Source organism: Lentinus tigrinus (genome assembly GCF_003813185.1).
Source record: "Lentinus tigrinus ALCF2SS1-7 unplaced genomic scaffold L226scaffold_2, whole genome shotgun sequence".
In the NCBI taxonomy this organism is placed as follows: Eukaryota; Fungi; Basidiomycota; class Agaricomycetes; order Polyporales; family Polyporaceae; genus Lentinus; species Lentinus tigrinus.
The window spans coordinates 1,430,957-1,451,470 of NW_027137911.1; the positions used below are offsets into that span (position 1 = coordinate 1,430,957).

General features: G+C 55.6%; 5 protein-coding genes across 5 annotated transcripts; 3 read left to right on the forward strand and 2 right to left on the reverse strand.

The window, feature by feature from the left end:
* Positions 1-455: 455 nt before the first annotated feature.
* Positions 456-2,784, forward strand: L226DRAFT_565986 (uncharacterized protein; the record flags this gene model as incomplete). Its single annotated transcript, XM_067683846.1, has 8 exons — positions 456-471; positions 527-570; positions 648-750; positions 818-1,047; positions 1,103-1,666; positions 1,693-1,945; positions 1,998-2,226; positions 2,295-2,784. The coding sequence occupies 8 exons, from the start codon at positions 456-458 to the stop codon at positions 2,782-2,784; spliced, it is 1,929 nt and encodes a 642-aa protein (XP_067541761.1).
* A 131-nt stretch (positions 2,785-2,915) lies between these two features.
* Positions 2,916-7,490, forward strand: L226DRAFT_565987 (uncharacterized protein; the record flags this gene model as incomplete). Its single annotated transcript, XM_067683847.1, has 21 exons — positions 2,916-3,125; positions 3,172-3,299; positions 3,362-3,512; positions 3,578-3,736; positions 3,795-3,863; positions 3,924-4,046; positions 4,103-4,140; positions 4,198-4,242; positions 4,815-4,829; positions 4,886-4,921; positions 4,974-4,986; positions 5,040-5,103; positions 5,174-5,248; positions 5,307-5,474; positions 5,512-5,631; positions 5,984-6,078; positions 6,162-6,379; positions 6,460-6,496; positions 6,558-6,674; positions 6,739-6,849; positions 7,293-7,490. The coding sequence occupies 21 exons, from the start codon at positions 2,916-2,918 to the stop codon at positions 7,488-7,490; spliced, it is 2,190 nt and encodes a 729-aa protein (XP_067541762.1).
* A 364-nt stretch (positions 7,491-7,854) lies between these two features.
* L226DRAFT_565988 (uncharacterized protein) lies at positions 7,855-8,920 on the reverse strand (the record flags this gene model as incomplete). Its single annotated transcript, XM_067683848.1, has 2 exons — positions 7,855-8,722; positions 8,775-8,920. 2 exons carry the CDS (start codon positions 8,918-8,920, stop codon positions 7,855-7,857), a joined length of 1,014 nt encoding a protein of 337 aa, XP_067541763.1.
* A 2,839-nt stretch (positions 8,921-11,759) lies between these two features.
* Positions 11,760-15,109, reverse strand: L226DRAFT_565989 (uncharacterized protein; the record flags this gene model as incomplete). Its single annotated transcript, XM_067683849.1, has 10 exons — positions 11,760-12,015; positions 12,068-12,325; positions 12,381-12,398; positions 12,447-12,682; positions 12,747-12,797; positions 14,211-14,273; positions 14,346-14,459; positions 14,519-14,692; positions 14,747-14,881; positions 14,939-15,109. The coding sequence occupies 10 exons, from the start codon at positions 15,107-15,109 to the stop codon at positions 11,760-11,762; spliced, it is 1,476 nt and encodes a 491-aa protein (XP_067541764.1).
* Positions 15,110-16,147: 1,038 nt separating this feature from the next.
* On the forward strand, positions 16,148-19,612 carry L226DRAFT_565990 (uncharacterized protein; the record flags this gene model as incomplete). The annotated part of the gene is made up of 9 exons (XM_067683850.1): positions 16,148-16,183; positions 16,235-16,614; positions 16,681-16,749; positions 17,230-17,380; positions 17,433-17,570; positions 17,621-17,758; positions 17,813-17,984; positions 18,037-18,731; positions 19,451-19,612. The coding sequence occupies 9 exons, from the start codon at positions 16,148-16,150 to the stop codon at positions 19,610-19,612; spliced, it is 1,941 nt and encodes a 646-aa protein (XP_067541765.1).
* Between the last annotated feature and the right edge of the window lie 902 nt (positions 19,613-20,514).

Genomic DNA, 20,514 nt, shown 5'->3' on the forward strand with positions numbered 1-20,514 from the left:
TTTAAACCGTCGCAAGCCTCCCGCGGGCCTCCCATCGCCTCGCCAATGCATCGTCGTAAGGGGGGAACTCTTCCTACCATAGGACACATTGCTCTCGACCTGTCGTCCCCAGCACACGGCCTGAAAATCAGGGACAAAAAAGATGTTGCGGGTTAGCCCGGCGTGAAGAAGGTCGACTTGTTTGACCGGACGCATGCAAAGCACCGTGCAGTCAAACCCCTCATCCTCCTATCTATTCTAAGTTACCGAACGCGAATCACCGCCTCGCCACGCCCAACATAACTCACCCATATCATCACATATCGGCCGTACCGCTGACGCTCTCTAAGGGGCCGCACGATTAACTTCGTCCCCCCAAAAACAACCGATCTTCTTCAGAGGAGCCTCTCTTCTCCGCAAGGCGCCTCAGGTTTAGGAGGCTTACATCTCACTTTCCTTACCTCTTGGGCGGTGTCATGCCATTCCGTGCATGTGAGTCTCAGTTCGTCCTCTACCAGCGTTCAAGAGTACTAACAACGCTACCTAGACTTGTCGAAGGTCGAATCCGCGCACCTCAACCCCGACACCCTCGTTGGAAATACGTGCCGAACCGGATCACGAAACCGTTCGAGGTCACCAAGGAGTAAGCTCTGCTCATCTACGATCAGACCTCGTCTCGACAAGATCCTTCGCAAGTGGGACCAGGAGAATTGGGGCTCGGCACAGTGACAAAGCTCGCATACGCCTTCTCGTCGAGCTGCTCACCTACCAGTTCGCGTTGCCTGTGCTTAGGATCGAGACCTGTGACATTCTCTTCACGCACTACGGGTTTCAGCAGTTCATCGGACATTGAAGGCCAAGTACGAAGCGCAGGATGATCCCGTCACCCTTCGTCATGCGATCTTCTGTCACGCAAAGCCCACTAAGGAGGTCTACTGCCAGTTCGGAGACGCGGAGGCCCCAGCGGCTGGAGCTTCTGCTGCTGAGGCGTCGACTTCTGCTCCTGCAGCGGCGGCACCTGCCCCCGTCTCGCCCCGCCTGCTGCGGCACCTGCCACAGCCTCCGCCAGTATTGAAGATGCCCCTTCAGGGCTACCGATACTATCGTCGCCATTGTCGCGCAGAAGCTGAAGAAGGTCGACGAAATGCTCCTCTCCAAGAGCATCGAGGACCTCGTCTGCGGCAAGTCGACGATGCAGAACGAGATCATCGGTTCCCTCGGCAAGCACACCTCCACCCCCTCTCCCGTCTCGTCGGTGGCCAGATTCCCGGTGGCTTCAATGTGTTCGCCATCGAGGAGTATCTCTCGAAGTCCTGGGGTCTCGGGCCCTCCTCGTACTGACAGCCTTCGCCTTCTCGCTGCAACGGTGGAGCTTCCCAATCGTCTCGGGTCAGAGGAGGAAGAGAGGGGCTTCCCCGACGGCCTCGTCTCGATCTACCCGCAGCGTTTGGGTATCTCATCCTCATATGGCGCCGCTGCAGGTCGTGAGGGTGGACGTCGAGGCGCGGTCATCGACAGTGAGGAGTTCCTCAAGTTCCAGTCGAACCAGGGCCACTTTGCCGCTCACCAACTCGAGCTCTGGATGCGCCATCTCGGCCGTGACTCTCGTGCCGGCGAGATCAAATACGACACCGCGAAGGCCAGTTGTGAGCTCCAAGCTCGTCTCGATGCGTTGCTCGCAAGCATGGTGACACCCATACCGACCGTATGCAGGTGGCCTTCGACGCTCTTCTCATCTTCTACGACATCATATTGGGCCATCTCACAACCGTAGACGTGGGATCACTGGTCACTGTATCGCCATTGTGCACCGCGCCCACCCACCAGTTCGTGATATGCGTGCGGTATTACATCGACCAGTGCGATCCCGAACGCGGTGAGACTTACAAGATCGCGAAGCAGTTCGGCCAGCAACTGATCGACAACTGCCGCGAAGTCGTCGGTCAGCCTCCCTTGTACAAGGATGGTACGTTGCGGTAGATCATACGCTCGAAGTCAAGTTGCTTATCATCGCGTAGTCACCTTCTCCACCGCTCCCCCACATCGAGGTCACCGAGATTGTGTACAAAGGATTGAGGGCGAGAACGTCCGGAAGCTCGAGACGTACGTTGAGGAAACGGCTAGCGGCGACACCATTGCCTTGCTGACGAACGTGCAGAAGAACCAAGGGGACGTCCTCAAGCCCTGGAACGTCGTCACGTCCCAACCTGAGCTCAGCGAGGAGCAGAAGGACCAGATCAAGGTTCTGTATGAGGCGCGCTCTCATCGCACCTCTTCTCAGTTCCTCCGCCCGCAGATCCTAAACGTCGCCTCAGTCACTGTCGACAAGGTGCCGCATCTTCACCTCAAGCGCCGAACTGGGAGTACAGCGGCAACCTCACCGGCATGTACCTCGACATCCTCCACGAGATCCCTACCAAGGACATGAACGCGCTTCTCACCAGCATCGGCAAGGGCTCAATTGGCGTCAAGATTCTGAAGGTCTCTCCAGGCTCCAGCGGCGCTCATGTCGTCATCACTACCTCGCTACAGCCGCGCGACTGCTCACGCTCCAAGTACTATCAGGGCATCATCCAAGGCTTCGGCCGCGAGATAGATGGTCTTGATGACAAGTCCGAGCTTGCACATCGCATCATGCTCCTAATCCTGCTCCGTCTCCTTGGTGTAGTCAAGAAGAAGGAGACCAGTCGCCACTTCGCCACTCGTCCAACTGTCGACATCCTTCCACTGTCTCCTAGCCTCGTTCTGTTCGGCAATGACGGCCTCTACTCAGAGTTGAGGATCTTGCTGGAGGCGCTCTTCTAACGCTGGAACAGCGAGAGCAGGGGTGAGTACCTCTGACCTGCCAGTGCTGTCATTGAATAGGTCCTGGACACCACCGATACCGCGATTCTTCGCTGAATACAAATCGCAGATGGACGCGTGGAACAGGCCTCATGGAGGCGACCAACACTGTCGATCACGAGCGCCATGGCGTCCGCACTTTCTCTGCAAAGGAGATCGCGTTCAACAACCTCGGTCTCATGCGCCCGCTGCTCTTCAGCTTCAGCATCACGCAAGTCGAGCCTGTCCGGGCGGACCTCAACGGTGGCATGGATCGCCTTCCGGATCTCCCAGACATCACCACCCGCATCTCGCGAAGAAGAGTGAGCTTCGTCGCTAGGCCCTCACGACAATGCTGCGCACTTCAAGACTACAGGCGTCGAGGCGCTGCGCGTTCTGCAGACCCTCAACGTGACGGCTCGCGCCAACTTCCAGTTCAGCTTCCTTAACTTGGAGCCGGCGGAGTCGCTTGAGGACTTGACCAAGCTGCGCGTGGGGTAGCTCGCGTATCCGTTGTAAGATGAAGGCCCGCGGCCAGTTCACAATTGAGTGCATCGAGATGGCGGATGATGTGTTTCATCAAGCACTTCGACGGTCGCCTGAAGGATGGCTCGCTCTACGTCCGCTGGGTCAACGCGAAGTCTGGAGAACCTGTCGACGACGCCGGCATGAGAAGGAGAATCTCACCCACTCTGGCGTTCGTCTTATCGGTCAGTGCTATCTACATCATCTGGGTTCCTTTACTGACGACTTCCACCGCGGTTGCAACGCGAAGGAGAACGAGCTTTTGCACGACCTCTCAAGTACATACCGGGTTTCCGGTAACGGGCCGGAGGCGCGCTTCTCCCGCGGGGTCTCTGACGCCCGAACCGGGCGCTCGCCCGCCATTATCTCGTACACCATGCCCGTGCCGATCCCCCAGATTCATTATAAGGTACGGCACCCTTTATTTTGTTTTCGCAAGAGATTCAACACTCACGCTTCTTACCTAGGTCCTTGCGCCATTCCTGAAAAACATCGCCAGCGGGCTGCCGTGTCCGAAGTGGAAAAGCTTCATATCCGTGAGCAATCAACCCAAATACCAGTCCTCGCCACTCTTACTCACTTCATAACATTCCAAGACTGCTACGCATCTCAAAATGGACGTCCAGAAGATCAGCGGTGGCCGCTGGAAGTTCACGCCGCCGCCCCCAGGCACCACACCGGCGTGGACCAAGCGATGCACGCCCCTCATCCTGCCCGGGGTGAGTCGCCTATCCCTGAGCTGTCGATCGGTCGACTGACGCGCATATCCACGCAGCCTAAGACCGTCCATATGTCGCACAACCAAACGCTCACGTAAGATAAATGGGATCTGTTCCCCTTGGCTCGCCACCTACTAATCACCACTTGCAGGGCACGCAAGAAGATGCGCAATGAGTGGGAGTGGGACGAGCACACGTTCGTCACCGAGTAGATACACCCACTGACTGTCCATCTTCTCCGAGCTCTACCCCCCGAGTGCGCAGTTGAAGGAAAACAATTGTCACCTTTTGAATGTCCTCGAATCATCATAGCAATTCATTGACACGCAGTCGTTCTCGCCCAGTGATACCGGATCCCACCATCGGACGCACTCAAGCCATCGCCGCTCTCGAGGTACGAGGACGGGTCGTCGTTGAGCGTGTGCCAGAGGTCGGTCTGCTGGTCCTGATACTTGACGAGTGCGTCAATCTGCGCGACAGGCGACGTGGTGGTGAGGAACAGCCGCAGGGAAGGTTCAACATCTCAATGAAGTCCGGGATTGCGACCGTCACTCAGCAGTTTCCACGAACGTCCAGCCTGCAAGTCACATCGATTCCAAAGTCGCAAACTTCTTCAGAGCCAAGGTCCCATTGAGATTGACGAAGCGATCGACAGGAGGCTAAGTAATATGATACATTAGCGTGTCCTGTGCGTGTCTCATCTGTACCGGCACGGCGAAAGACTAACGTGCAGCGCAGCTCGTCATGGTGGTGACATACTTTGCCCAGACTCTCCGCAGAAGGGTACGCTCGTTACGCTTTCCGGATGACTTAGAACATAAGCTTGACGTCAACCACAGCAATCGGCCAGCAGTACTGATGGTTGACAACTTGTGGTACGTCTCATTGCGTGCTCATGTTGTCGCTCGCACTCACACATTCCCTTAGTGTACCTCGCCATGTAAGCCCTTTCCACTTCACGGTCTATCTGATCGAACCTGATAACACGTCTAGTCTGGCCTAGGAGTTCCCACCAATCGTCCCAACGTCTTCCTATCGGCAAGTACCCGTCCTTCAGGTACGTTCAGTTCCGGATGCTCTCATGGCTCCTTGCATCTCATGCCAATTCTCTCTGTTCAGCATCGCAGCATGGGGTGCAGTCCTCGCCTACACGGCCGCATTCAAGAACTTCGTTGGTCTCATCATCGTCCGCACACTCCTCGGTAGCTTCGAGTGCGTCTGCCAGCCCGCTTTTGTCTTCCTCTAACTTCGTTCCCTCAGCCACAGGCCTCGGATCGTCCCTAGACCGTCGTGAAGAGCAGGCCCTTGTCATCGGAGCATTCTACTCGATGAACGGGTTCCAGCAGTGCGTTGGTAGTTTGATCGCGTATGGCGTGGCCCAGCTCGAGGGCCAGGCTCTCAAGAACTGGCAGATCCACTTTACGGTGAGTTTCCTTGATGGCTATTCTTCATGCATTGAACGAAGCTGAACTCTCGCTCGTCTTCATCGTATGGGCCGTCGGGAACGCCGTCGGTCCACAAGTCTTCCGCGCGAACGACGTCCCGCGCTCCATCAAGGCCCTCATCGCGCACTACGCGCTGAAGCGTACATGTGAAGCCTCGATGAAACCTCGATGTCCGATTCATATTGTGCTAGGGCTCGGATCCGGGCGTCGTCATCGCCGAGCCTCGGAGCGGTCAGCCTCATGCATGTGCAAAACGCGAAGTTGCCGTTGGTGTACCCGGTACATGATCATGTTCTCTGCGTCGATTCTCGCTGTCACGGTTAGAACACCGGACAAGCCTGCTGCCGAAGAGAGAGTAGGAGAGACGGTCACGGTAACGGTTACGGCACTCGACAGGAAGACATGATACCGGCGCGTAGCCTGCCAGCTCGTCCCGGGTGGCTAGCTCGATTTCGTAGTGTCCGCTGTGGACTCACACACCCGTTTTCGTAGGACAATTTCCACCCTCCTGGGTCTGTCTGATCCCCTTCAGGCTCGTCTCGGGCTCGAACGCGAAGACGACGGCCAACCACGTCGTCTCCAACTTTGTGCGTTCCCTTTCCTCTATTCAATGCTCATGTCTTCCTGCATGTCTGCGACGGTCGCTGACCCCTAGGTTACTGTGCGACAGGGCGAATGGGCGAGGGTCCTGGCGCAGATGCCGGAGCTCACGACGTTCCACGGCATCCGGTTCTTCTACGAGGTCGCGTGCACGGACAGCGCGTCGCTCGCGCTCTCGCTGTCGGACCGCAGCCGCGCGCGCAAGAACGACGAGGTCGCGTCGGTGCTGGCGTGGAAGTGCCCGAAGCTGCGCAGGCTCGACCACTGCGACGACACGCTGGAACGTCGGTAAGTCTTTGAATTACGGTATGCGTTCGAGACGACGCGTCACTGACACCGTTCGTGCCCGGTCTCGTTACCCGCTGAAGCATCACACGAGGGAGCAATCCCGACGCATACGCTTGTGTATGCCCTACTACCCACCAGAGATATAGATCTGGCCGTCATAACGTTGTAGCAGCTGTAGTCCGCCGGCGCGCAGAATTACACTGGCAGTAGGCAGTCTTACCTGCGAATTGCAATATCGAGCAATATCAAGATGGCGAACTGCGTGAAGGACGCTTCGGGCGCAGACAGCAGCACGGTCAGATGCGGCGCACGGGAACTCCTTCTCCTCCAAGTCCGACGTGACGAAGGTCGAGAAGTAGAAGGGCGAGGGCCGCATCCTCAAGCATACGCGCACCGGGGTGCGGGATGAGTATGTCGAGGTCGACCCGGAAGCGGGCAAGATGTCGATTACGGCCACTGTGGTGACGAAGGTGTGCTCGGGTCCGTGCCGTACCTGGCGCGCATGGTCAAGGGCGTACTCGGGATCCCGGGGTGCAAGCTGCAGACGTTCTTGTTGGCGGGTGCGTCGCTGGGGACCGCCGTTGTTCCTGCCGCGACTCTGTGATGATAGCTCAACTCAGTTCAGACTTGGAGGTGTGAAGAGGGAACTCATCGCGACTGCCTCAGGTTCGAGGGACCGCTTGTCAAAATGGTAGGAATCATGCTCATATTACCTTCACCCATCCTTTTCATCCTGACTGACGTCCTATGTCCCAGATGGAAGGCGTCATCGAGACGTGCACCGTCGATACCCGCGGCCTCCTCATCTGCGCAGGCCGCCTAGCCTGCACGTTCGCCCAGCACACCCTCATCAACACGATGAGCGGAGAAGACGCTCAACGCGCTCATCCGGCGCTGGTTCTCCCAACACCAGTTCATCGCATACGCGCGGCTCGACGTGCCGACGTACGGGCGCATGGACGTGCAGAGCAGGCTCGCGGAGTCGGCAGACGACCACTTTGACAGGACGGTCGTGTGGCAGACGCTGAAGAAGACGATGGGTATCGTCAGCTCGGTCCACCCGGAGGTTCGGGCAGACAATGTGGCTGCTATGAGTCCAACCGTGAAGTGACTGGCAAATACGTTGGCATGCGACAGATGTATGAGACACGATTATAATAACAGCAACAAAATACACGACAGTGAGACAGGAGAATGAGTGTAGAATATGTGCTCATGGCGAGAAAGTCCGATGGGCTGAGGAAAATGAAGAGCAAGGAAAGGGGTGACTATGATGCGAGGTACGGAAAGGGAAGAAGAGTGAACGAGTGACAGTAACAAGTGTGGATGACATACGAACGCAAGCACAAGGGATGCGAGCGACGAGGTACGGAAAGGGAAGAAGAGTGAACGAGTGACAGTAACAAGTGTGGATGACATACGAACGCAAGCACAAGGGATGCGAGCGACGAGAAGGAGTGAGATACACGTGCCATTCAGAGAATCCAAGACGGTTCTTTCAGACCTTTCGTGATCTGTAGCTTTCTCCCATCTGCCCTCCGGTAGCCCTCGCTGACCGGATGCCAGTAGTTCACGCCATCAGCGACCGCCCAAAGCCACAACTGACACCGGATGGGCATCTTGTGAATGTAAACATCCCCAACCCTAACGTTCTGGACTCCAGAGAAGTCCGGCGGTGCACCGATGGTGGCCTCCGACTGTGACTGAAACCAGTACGTACCAATGGGATCACCGGCTTCGTCCGTTTGACCAGCAAAGCCTCGGAAGGCCCGGTAGTGAAGGCCGTAGGGGTCGTTGAGCCTGGGCCCGGCAAGCCGTCCAACTCGGACCGAGGACCCTCTGCGAGAAGAGGACGTGCGAGAAGCCGAGGACTTCGGGGATTGGTGACGCGCAGGCATGCGGCCTGCCATGGACGCAGACTCGGGCATGAGAAGCGCGCCGTGGGGTCCCATCATGGGCGGCAGGACGGGCAGTGGCATCGGTATTGACTCCAATTTCACATCCTCTAGCACCTCGAGAACAGGATAGCGGGTGTCTGAGGCAGCGCTCCGAGAATGAGGGGCCACAGGCTCTGTCCAATGGACGGACCGCGGAGCTGGGCTGGGACGCGCAGAGTTGTGGAGTGGTGAGTTCGCGCTGGCGCGTGAGGATGATGGCAAGGTCCGCTCTGTATGGTGGGTTGAGCGCGAGGGCAGACCGGTACAGGGTGGGGAACTGGCCAGAGCGGCAGGCGGAGGGCTCGCAGGAGTGGCGGGTGGAGTGCTCGCAGGAGTAGCTACAGCTCGATGACGAGCCGGCATCGACCTGGAAACAGGGGTGCGGCCGCGCCTGGCGGTGGTGCTCCTGCATGGCCATGTTAGAAGATGTTGACTTGACAATGCAGGATTAGACGTACCTGGCAGGTACGGATTCGACTACTTCTGGTGCCTCGCCGTCGGATGAATCAGCTTCCTCCTGCGCCGCGCGAAATCTCCCAGAGATACGTTGGGCGGAGGAGTAGGCTAGAGCTGTGAGAACAAGACTCTGTAGGACGGCAGACATGCGGAGGATATTCCGACGGTTTGTAAGGCTGGGGGATAAGACTTGTGTTAGGAGGGATGGGGTCCTCTAGAGGGAATTATATGCACATGGTTGACAAAGATGGAAGATGAACGCGACAACTTTACGCCACTGCTACGATTTGTCCGAAGGGTACAAAGTGCTCATTACGAACCTTTACTCCGTGGGGTAACCGATGTGAAGAGGCGAACACATTACGGACCAAAGAAAGCTTTGCGGCACAAGACGAGTATGGGTGCCATGTCATTGTGAGCCCTCGAGAAAGAGCACAAGTGAGCCTAGGAGGTGACAACGGCCTATGTGCCGAGGAGGAAGGGAAGAGAGCCTCTTCGTCTCACGGTGAGTTGTCGTCGGCCGAGTCAGACCTCAGACGCCCATCCGGACCGGCCAGGGCTCGCAGTCCCCCGGGCTCGCCCCCTCGCGCCCTCCTTGACTGATCGGGTATCTGACCCGGCCTGGAAGTACTAGTACCGACACACTAAACGTACCGCCGAACTTGTCTCGGAGTCGTAACTCGAAAGATCAGCTCCAGCAGAACTTGTCGTTAACGTTCAAGGACTCGCTGACTGTGATACAAATTATAGCGTCAACAAATGCGTAGTATAAGCGAGCAGCTCCTGCTCAGTGTTGGCCCTTGGGGATATACGGGGGAGGATTCACGTCGTTCTGATAACTTACTAGTAAACCGGAGCGTAGGGAGGGAGAGACTTGAGGAGAACATACCTATGTCCGAGAATCGGAGTGTAAGCGTTCGCGCTCGGCGCGTAGCGCATGCAGTCTTTCTTGGATGCGACTCTGCCTAGTTGCCAGTGAGGATCGGTAGTGCAAGCTGCTAGATAATTGCCCGATTAGTAGGTCAATTGCTTCCGAATTCATCTTGTGTTCGTCTTTCAGGATGTTCAATTGAGCTTCCAAGAGATGACGCCTTCTCTCGGCGGACTCGGCAAGTGTCTTGGCTGGCGTACCGACAGCGAAGCTAGAGGGTGCCCGGTGTCAGCAATAGGTATGCATCCGCCTGCTCGATTGATCCACTTACTCGGCCATTTTTGCCCATAGCGCACTGCCCAAGCCACTCTCTTCTCCCGACAGGTAAAGTCGTACCGCAGACGAGGGATTGAGCTTCGTAGCGCACACCGGGCAAAACTGCAGTTCTTGTCCCTTGCCCTCGCAGAGACATTGACCACAAACAACATCCCCTGAAAACCCAGTGAGCGAGATTGTTCCGGACACCAATCCACCACGTAACTCACCGCATGGCTGCAACACGTGCGGGGCCTCGAGAGTTAGAGGGTCAGAAGGGAAAGGCAGGGTACATGCGCCGCAAATCGCGCGCTGAGTGTTCATCTTGAGATAGGAGTCCGATCACGACGTATTGAGAGGAGAGGGCAAGTGGAAGTTGGGCCTGAACGACGAAATAGAGCCACTTACTGTGCGCTCATAATGAACAAAGAGCGTTGCGGTGAAGAGACGGAGACAGACAATGAACATAGAAGCAGAATGCATTGAGCAGGGAGGGATATCTAAAGCGTCCAGACGACCATCCACTACCCGAGGCGAGCTTGTTTGGTCTGTTGAGGTAGTGAGTAATTGATAGTAAGACGTCCAAGTATGGGCCGTATACGAACCGGAGACGGCCCAGCATCACCTAGAGATTCGAGGTTTCCGCTGCCCGGAGATCGTGGACGCGTAACTACGCCGTGCTGGACGAGAGAGTCTCCTGAGTAAGTTCCATGATCGGAAACATTATGGCAACATACCTTCTCCTCGGCGAGTACGGAGCATGGCTTCAGTGCTTCAAGCTCTTGCCTGCACTCGAGCATAGACTGTGTAATGCTGTACTCTATCTGACTCGCTTCACCGAGTGCGCGTTCGAGGTTGTGCCGATGAGCAGTGAGACGCTGGTTCTGAACCGCGATCTTGTGATCCATGCGCGTAATCTGCGAACAGAGTTGGGCAGCAACATCTTCATTGACTTGAGCAGAACGTTCCAACGCTGATATATGCCTGAGAAGAGTGTCTGTCAAATGCGATGTAATGAATCAGATAGTATGTACCTCTGCGTGGTCTGATCAAAATTCGTAGCTGAAGAGTCGTCCTCGAAGTATAATTTCACTGAGATGTATCCAACGCCATCACACTGAAGAGGACACTTCTTGTCATCTCCAGGCAATTGATCGTAGCATCCTCCGCACACGACATGACCTGCAACATGTGAGCGAGGTCGTATGCGGCACTCAGGTGCGCGGGATCTTACCACAGAGGGACATCCGTGGATTTGCATCCTTCCTGTCCAAGAAGGCGTAGCATATGATACACTGAGGTAGCATGTATCTGTGGCGTATCGCAATTGCGCTGAGTGGCTGCAGGAAAGATTCGGTGGCGTCCGCGTTGACCGTCTATTCCGAGTCACGCCGCGGCGGCGTGGTCGTCGGCGGGGAAGCACTGTACAGCGACGGGCGCCTGCGAAGCATAAGTCGGCGCTTGTGGAGTATGGTATAAATCAGCGAAGTTCTTCGCAGGAGATGACTGAGCGTATACAGTATATTAGGCGAAAGGGGAGACATTGTACAAGAGGCCAATGTCGTTGAGGCCCAAATGGTATGAAATGTCATGCAAATGAGAGTACATGTTCATCTACAACCACGCTCATGGGTATTAACTACATAGCAACCACATGGAGACGAGAGAGATGTGGGAGTCCCAGAGCAAGTTGCGGAGGAGAGACGAAGCAGATGCAAACGCGCAAAAACCAGGGACAGGATGAACAGCGGATGGGGGACAGAACAAAGAAGATGACGGAAGGACCTCGCGCACGACGCGTCTAGATCTGGATGCGTCGCCGGCCGTTCCACGTCGATCCATGACAGTGCGCAGAAGAGGTCCTGGGGATCCGTGGTTGGCGGTCGAATTTGTATAGGGACGAAGTATGAGGACAGTACTGTGCGAACCGGATGCGCGAATAGAGGTGCAGGTTGGGAGCGTGAGGCAAAGGATATGTCGTGTATGTCAAGACTCGGGTCACTCCTATAACGCGGGTCATCTGCAGTGCCGAGTACGTGAAGGCGTAGTTAATCCTTCTGAGGAGACAGGTGAGACCTGCCACTGCATTGGAACACGCGTCAGACATACCGTGAACTCCAGGTGTCCCAATCGTCCCTCCACGGATCGAATATGGTGACAGGTAGGTGCTGGAGGCGTCGGATCATCTCCAGATGCCATCGTTCGCCACCGCCTGGCTCGAGTGAACCGGAGAGGAAGACGGAGCGACCGAGGATGGACGCGATAGGCTCTGGTGCGCGGTAGATCCGGCAGGCGGTCCCGCAATGGAGCCGTACCAGACGGTCGTCCCGAAACGATATCGGTACTGAAGGCCTCTTCCTCTGGAGCCTAACGGAGCGATTGTAAAAGGCTGTCCTCGCGCACTATCGGATACAGCACTTACAATGGTTTGGCATGACGTCTGCGATCAGGTCAACACTCTGCGCTTTGACCAGCGATCACCGAACACGAAGGGATCCGCATCCGGGTCTTGCTTGATACCAGCCCACTCTTGAGCCTGAGGCTTGTGTTCCGGACCTCAATCTCTACGTGGTCAATCTGGACGTCGCGAACGAAAACTTGGTTCTCCTTGAGAGCGACGATATCCGTGGGATCGGGGTTGGGCAAGGAGTCGACGTGCTTGAGAGTCCAGAGCGCGAGGATACCGGGCCCATGAACGTTTTCCGTACGTGTCTGACACAAGGACTATCCCAATGGACACTGGGATGAACGACACCACAGCATGGAGCAAGTTGAACGCGCTCCCTACTGATGTTGAAACTTCCTTCATCTCCTCATTTGCGGGAAGAGCCCAGAGGCCCTGGAAGTGGGCGTTATAGAGGGACAAGCAGACAGTAAGGACCTTCGGGAGGAGGCAGATCGGTGCGAGTGCGCCGTGATAATCGTTGATATGGGAAAAGTCGATGTAAGGGAAACGTCGGACGGTGGCTGCGATGATCGGGTTTCAAATCGAGTAGAAGATGGCAGAAGAGAGATCGTCGATGCGCGCGGGGTACGCGTCAGACTTGGTCTAAGCAAGGAAGACGGGACTAAGAACGACTAAACGAAGATAGCGACGGAAAGAGCACCAGTCATGAAGGGAGAGCAGGAGAGCCTAGGTGATGGGGCCGGTGATGGACTCGCTCATGCGTCCGGATCAAGCTCGCGTCGTCAACAACGAGAATCCATGACAGATGAGACTTGGGAGGAGCGGGGGTGTCCAACTAGTTCAGAGCGGCGGTGTTGGGCGGGAGACGGTCAAGAACGCTGCCACTGTCGATGCCACTGTATTAGCAGTTGTCATATACAAGCACGTTGAGCTGCACATACGTTGACCAGTTTGCCATGATATCAAGCTCCCACTTGCTGCAATTGTTCCTTGTCATCTGTGTTGTGGAACCCTTGTCAAAACCCCATTGGTACAATGGACCACGAGCGAGGAGCTGGGGAACGCGACGGCTGTGCCAGCTGTCGGCCTTGGCCAAGTCGCCCTAGTCTTGCCAGAGTCCTCGAACATCTTCGCGACAAGCGTCGAGACCTCCCCGTGCTTCTGCCAGTACGTCCAGGAGAGCGAGAGAGAGGAGGAAGGGCAGACGGGTGTAGAGGGTGGTAACGAGTCGCTTGTCCACCCTGAGCTCCACGTGGTCTGAGACGGCCACGTGTTTGACGCCTCTCGGTCGTATACATATTATTATAAGTATATGCACTCTAAGTACAGCCACTGGCGTGTGTGAACTGTTAGTGTGAACGCTGCTATTAATCAAGCTTCGTCGGTGCGCTACGGTGCTGGGACGGGATGGCGCTGCGCTCAAACAGGACGGGTAGGTTGGCTCCCGCTGGGTAGGCGGGCTCGCTGCCCCCGCGGTTATCCTGTCCAGTCCAGGTGTAAGACGAGACTCAACTCAAGTACTTACTGGCGAGTCAGCAGCAGCAGTGAAGATTAGCGGTACATTCATGTTAAGTACAATATCATATTGTAGTAGTAGAACATGAACTGACAGTAGTGTTGATAACGAGAAGGACGGCACGGGAGGCGACAGCGAGACGATATGAAGGGAGAAAGCGGGGAAAATAGCAGATGCAGTAATCGACATTGAACGAGATAGAACGAAAGAGACATCGTACGGCTTAGACTCGATACTAGGCACGAATCTCGGACTCAAAGTAGGGGGCCAAGGGGGTAGTAACGGGTAGCGAGCGTGGCTTGCACACTGCCGACTGACATGCAACGCACGTCCACAAGGAATATGTCATCGAACGCGACGTCCTTGCCATCGATCCGCAACGGACCACTCTTCTATTACCGTACACAAGTTAGCCCGAATCGGGAAAGACTCGAGCGGCGAGCCTTCAGAGACGTGCTACTCACCAGGATGGCCTTGACGTCGTCGCTGATGAGTCTGGCCAGCTCAGCCCTCGTGATGGGCTTCCCTTTCCGATGGAGATTGCGCTGCTTGCTCTGGTATGGGAGCTTACCCGGGAGCTGTTAAAAGAGCCACTAGTGAAACTCGTTGTGGGTAGTATCGGCAGCAACATACTTACTCGCAAACGGGACATGAACTTCTCCTTCGATGGCGCCACAAAGAGCCCATCAAAGGCAGTCAACTGGGGATCCTTGACATTGCCTGCTTGGGCTTCAGACAGCGGCGCGTAGAAAATGACCGGTTGTACAGCAGGAGTCTCCTCTCCGTGCCTGTAGGGATGCTGCTCGACGACCTGCGCATGTCACGATTAGAATATGTGTAATGCCATGCAGTCTCACAGACTGACCTTGAGTTCAATCATACGGACCTCCCGAGCGGTAGGCTCGTGTGTGCGATCCCAACCCTCCGAGCTCTTGCGGAAGAGCACACGGCTCAAAGACGCATCCACCGCAATGCTTCCAACAGGGAATATGTCACGATCCTGTTCAAGCTGTCGCGTCAGTGAATACGTACGTATGGTGGGGACGGCGTAGCTCACTAGACCGATCACATCAGGGCGTGCTGCGTGCTCGTCTCCGTCCAGGCGGCGGTACGGGTAGCAGTGAGGGAAACTGGTTCCAACAGCGACGCAAGACCATGCCCACTGGTCCGTAAAGATGTACTTGCACTCCGCGAAGATAGAGAAAAGAAAGTGAGAGGAGGAAGACATGGTCAGTATGGTATAGAGGAATGAATCCGCAACGCGCAGGTACCTGAGCAGCTGTTTGTCCGTGCCAAATGAGGCAGTACAGAATGTACCGTAGCTCGAATGGCGTACTCTCAAACCTCCGTCCACTCACCGTGCTATCATCAACATCTGGGTTGACGCTGCAGTCTGCTGAAAGTGGGCGAAATGTCACTAGCATTGCGTGAATACAAGACTATCGCTTCATGATGGGATCTGAGAGCATGAGGACTAGGAAGCTTGCGGAACTCTCTTGGTAGCGTTTACGGGGAAGAGACCAAGTTGTAGTCTAGAGATAGAAGCACTGGCGATTGGCGAAGGTAACCTCAAGCGCTAAGACCTAAGGCCCGAGGCGGCCCGACCCCACGACGCTACAGTGACGGCGGCAGCCCCCATATAAGGAAAGTGCCGCCGTTTCACTCAGATTGCGCTTGGTAACTCTGATAGATGTGCTAGAGAGGGGAAGGGCATGCCCATCGTGTATCCTCAGGAGAATAGACCCGTTCATCTGAAAAGGTCTTCGCAGGAGGGGGGTCCAGGCGAAATTGGGCGATGTGAACCACCTTCCTTATATGGGGGCTGCATCATCTTCCGCCGTCACTGTGTGCCAGCGTCTCTTCGGTACTCTCGACCGTTTACGCTGTCTGCTCAACACGACTGCTTTGCGAGCTGCTTCCTTCTTAATCTTATATACAGGTGCAAGCGACGATGTGCTATGGTACGATCTAATGAATACTGCACGGCCACATCTGCCGTTGCCTTCACAGGACTTCCATCCGCTGACTGGTTTCCCAGGTACTTCAGGTCAGTCTTCGTCTACAGTTCTCTGCTATCTATGTGCCATACAAGCCTCGTCTTGTCCAAGGGAAGGCAAAACCCCAGGAGGAACTCGTCGTTATCGGAGTTTCCCGCCTCGTGCACGTGTCGGACAGTCCGCACAAAGACTTGCAGCTCGCAACTCGTCCACTCTGCAGTTGCCACCCACTCCTTCTCCTTCTCGCCATCCGAACCGCTACCGCAACGATGAGCTCGGTTCGCTCTGCAGTGAAATCCAAAGACGTGAGTGTTCCCCCGCATCGAGCTGCATAGCGAACCTGACGTCTTCGACAGCCCGCAGTCCGGAAGCTGAAGGCAATCCTCTACGCTGAGAACAGCGAGCGCGCCACCCTCGTCAAAGTTCCTACCAGTTCCCACCCCTCCCGTGACGGCATTGGTAACCCTCGCTGCCCTTCCTTCGAGTCGATCCTCGGCTTCGACGCGCGCACACACGAGGCGTGGGTGACGTGCGAGGACACAGCTGGGAAGCCGCACAAGTTCCTCGTTGCGGCTCAATATCGCCCGGGTTGCGACTACAATCGCGCTCTTCAGGAGGTGTGGGCTCCGTCTGCATGGAAAGGGGAGCTGCTCGTCATGCGCGGCGGGTACCAGTCCTTTGTTGTAGATATCGGCGGGTCTCTGTATAAGCGGCTTGCGAAGGAGGCGGTTCGCCGGTGAGTCTTGCCCATTCACGCCCATGCTCTATGCAACAACCACAGCTCCTCATTATCGTTTCACAGCTTCCTCATCGAAACGCATAACCTCACCGACAAACTCGCTCAGGAGACTATGCCTACTATTGTTCCGAAGTATATCTGATTGCGCTCCATGGCCGTGTATAAATAGACATGTATATTCGAATTGTTTCAATGCGTACATCTACCGCCGACTCATGTGCTCACTGTTGTCGACCTGGGAGGCCGCTTCACGAGCGTCCCGAGCTCAGCGCCGAAATCAGATGGGCGCTTGTTCTCCAAAGTCAGGCTTCAGCCTCCTGCTCGTCATGCTACTGAGACGACAAAGGCCCTTTGTGTCTGCCTTGGTGAATTGTCTTCCAACCATGACCCCCGCCTCTCCCTATGCCACTATCTCTCAAATTGTGTCGCGATGGACGACTGTTATTCTTCCGCTGCAAGCTCGTCGACTATTGACTTGACAGGTATTGCGGTGACTAGCTTCACGCGAACGAAGACATGTGCTAACTGTATCCTAGTTGGGCAATCCTGCGGCCGATGTGGCGGACCACTCGTGATCATAGCCAGCTCCGAGCAAGCCTGGTGTTACTGTAGCCTCCAACGAGTCGACCGCGAGGTGGCAAGCCTTCGGAAAGGTTTGAATGCGGCGAACGACCAGATCCTGGAGTTGGAAGCGGAGACTGCACTGGAGAGGTCCTCCAAGGAGAGGTTGCAGATGGAGCTGAGGCGCAGCGCACAACGCATCGTGAGCAGAGTCGCGTTGGGTTGATGTAACGGTGATAGCCTTACTGCAACAGGACGCCGACGCGCGCAAGTTGTTGGAGCTTGAAGAGCACCATATGAAGACGTTGAACGAATATGATGATGCGAAGGTCGCATACCTGGCACGCTATCGCACACTAGAGGCTACGCATGCCGCATTACAGCTTGAACGGGTGCGTGAAACGTCCATCTCTCGCCCATACCGACTTGACGTTCCAGGTAGGACATGCTATCTGAAAACTTGAAGGACACGGAGACCGAGCGAAACGATTGGCGGAGCAAATGCGAGGCTCGCGAGAGCCTCTCCGACGCGGCTTCGAGTGCCTGCGAGGGTCGAGTTCGGTTCCTAGAAGCTGAAAATGTACGTCGCTCCTTCATCAGAGACACAATGTCGCGCTTAGGCAGTAACCTTCAGTCCTCGTTACAATGTGAATCGTCGCACTATCGCGAGAAGTGTGATGGGCTGTGGAATCAAGTCCAGGAGTTGACAGATGCCCTGGAGACAGCCAAGACCGACTACGTCAACCTCGAATTCAGCTGTGAAGAGCGCTTCGAGCGACTTCGATCAAAGATGGATTGCAGACGAGGTACGATGCGCAGCATGGTCGCGTCAGACATGCGGTACTAACCGCGTCCCAGCAACTCCCCTGCATATCACCGCCCACCGTGCCGTGCAAACCGAGTCGTTGCCTCCCGTCGTCGATCGCGGTGTTCAGTGGGCCGCTGCTGCGGCCTCCGAGAACTTGCTGGTGCCCGCCCACTCATCCTCCGAGTCGCAGCATGGTGAAAGGACACTCTCCTACGACTCCGCTGTTCAAATCGTGCCAGATGCTACCCCGCCCTCCAAGTTCCTGCTGACGATGGCGACAATTCTGAGTTGGTGCAACGGCGAGACCAAGTCCGACTGTTCCGCGCCTTGCGACTTGTCCCTACGGCCGTGGGGGCTTATCGGGGAAGACACTTCCGATCCGACGCTGTCTGGCGATGACCTACTTCTTACGGCGACTACTTCCATCGCTGGAGACCTCGATCAGACCAACCCAGCAGCCGCCTCCTGCCTGGATACTCAGGATGAGGGCGTCCTCGTCGAACGCACACCTCACGTTGCTACTCACCCAGAGCCACTCACGACCTCCGTTCAGGGTAACGCGCTCTCGCTGCATAACGCAGAGGGTGTTCGAAATGTTCTTCCCTGGCGCGCATTCGCACTCCCAGCCGATAGTGCGGAAGCTGGCTTGGGACGGTTCACAAAGCTGGTACTTTTGGGTCGCCTGGTCATGGATGGAATTTTGCCGTTCTCTACCATGCTCCCCCGTTGTATCTGCACAGATAAGGTGAGTTCAATAATCGTTCACCGCGCTCTGCCTGACATAGTGCACCAAAGACAGCCGCTCGACACTCTCGTGCCATACTGCTCGGCGTACTCGTTTCGATATTGTCGATCTTGGTATACGCCTTCGCTTCGCTCAACGTACCCTGTTTATGTGCCAGAGCATCCTGGAACCACGCGAACGGTGGGCCCGCTCCCGGCATGGTTTATACCTTGCTGTGGTGGGCTTCAGGATGTGTGCTTGGGCGCGAGGACGATGTTCACGCGTTAATGCAGTGTTATACAGGATCGGTGTATAATTAGTACATGAGCAGTATTCTATATATGTATGCATGGGGGCGATACTCAAGGAATCATATACGTAGACGACACCCTCAAATTCTCTGCGTGCATCCTCCGATCCAATGACATGGCTATTCGACCATACTGGTAGTACACAACTGACGTGGGACACTGGACAGAGCGCAGAATGACAACGAGAGCAGGAACAAGATCTGACAAGAAGGAAGTGGACTGATCTGAGGCTCAAGAATGACGTGTCAGGACTGCATGCAGTATTGGAGGAGATAGCGCGTGAGCTACCTTCGCGATCATAGTGGATGGGCAAATGTACTCACACGAAGACTTCCTTCCTGGCGAGCGTTTCTGGGCTTCCTCCACTGTGTCCCTCAGCTTTTTTATCTCCTCCCCAATGAATCGCTGTGTTTCAATCACCCGTGCCAGGTGGGCATTTGCCTGATATTGTATCTCTTCGAGAGCTCGAATTCGACCGAGTACGACCAGGGAGCGATCACCCTGCGAGTCGTAGTAACTTTCGGCAGGGTGGCAAACGTCGTTTGTGACAACGAATGGATCGTCATTGCCCCTACCAGCGTAGAAGTCTGAGTCCGCCATCACGATCAACGCCTAGGGACCGTGATAATGCTACAAGGCTCAGTGTACTGGCACCAGCTGGAACCGCTGGCTAAAGGACTCACGATGTGGTATGCCGCTGGTAGTTCAGAACGCGAAGATGAATCGAAATAAGCCTAACCAGGAGTATTTCGCAAGGCGTAGCAAAGATACGGCGGTCACACGCAAGAGTTCGAGCAAACGGGAGGAGGACCTAAGATCGTCGGGGCTCGAAGGCGCGCTGGAGTTTGCCGGCCCGGGCCGTCCAGGCAAGTCACGAGCATGTTCAGCCACTTATCCTGTTCATTCCAGTTCATTGCTGATCCCAATTTGAATGTTCACTTACATCTGCAAAATGAGACTTCCTAGCCTTGATCATCTTGGCTGGCATGTGCTGCAATGCATCACAACATTTCTGACAGGCTGTGGATATGATCATTTATGAACTTGCTTGCACAGGTCAAACTCCCTTGCACTGGTTGAAGTCGGTTGCTTGCTTGCATACATCAAACTCCCACGCACTGGTTGAACTCGCACACACTGGTCGAACTCACATGCACTGGTCGAGCTCTCACGCACTGGTCAAACTCCCACGTAATGGTCGAACTCTCATGCTTGCTTGCATACATTGAGCTTGCGCACACAGGTTGAACTCGCACTCACAAGTCAAACTCGCTCACACTGGTTGAACTCCCATGCACAGGTCCAACTCCCACATACTGGTCGAACTTCCATGCTTGCTTGCATACATTGAACTCACACACACTGGTCGAACTCGCTCGCACAGGTCAAACTCGCTCGCACAGGTTGAATTCGCACACACTGGTCGAATTCGCATGCACTGGTCGAACTCGCTCACACTGGTCGAACTCCCACGCACAGGTCGCACTCCCATG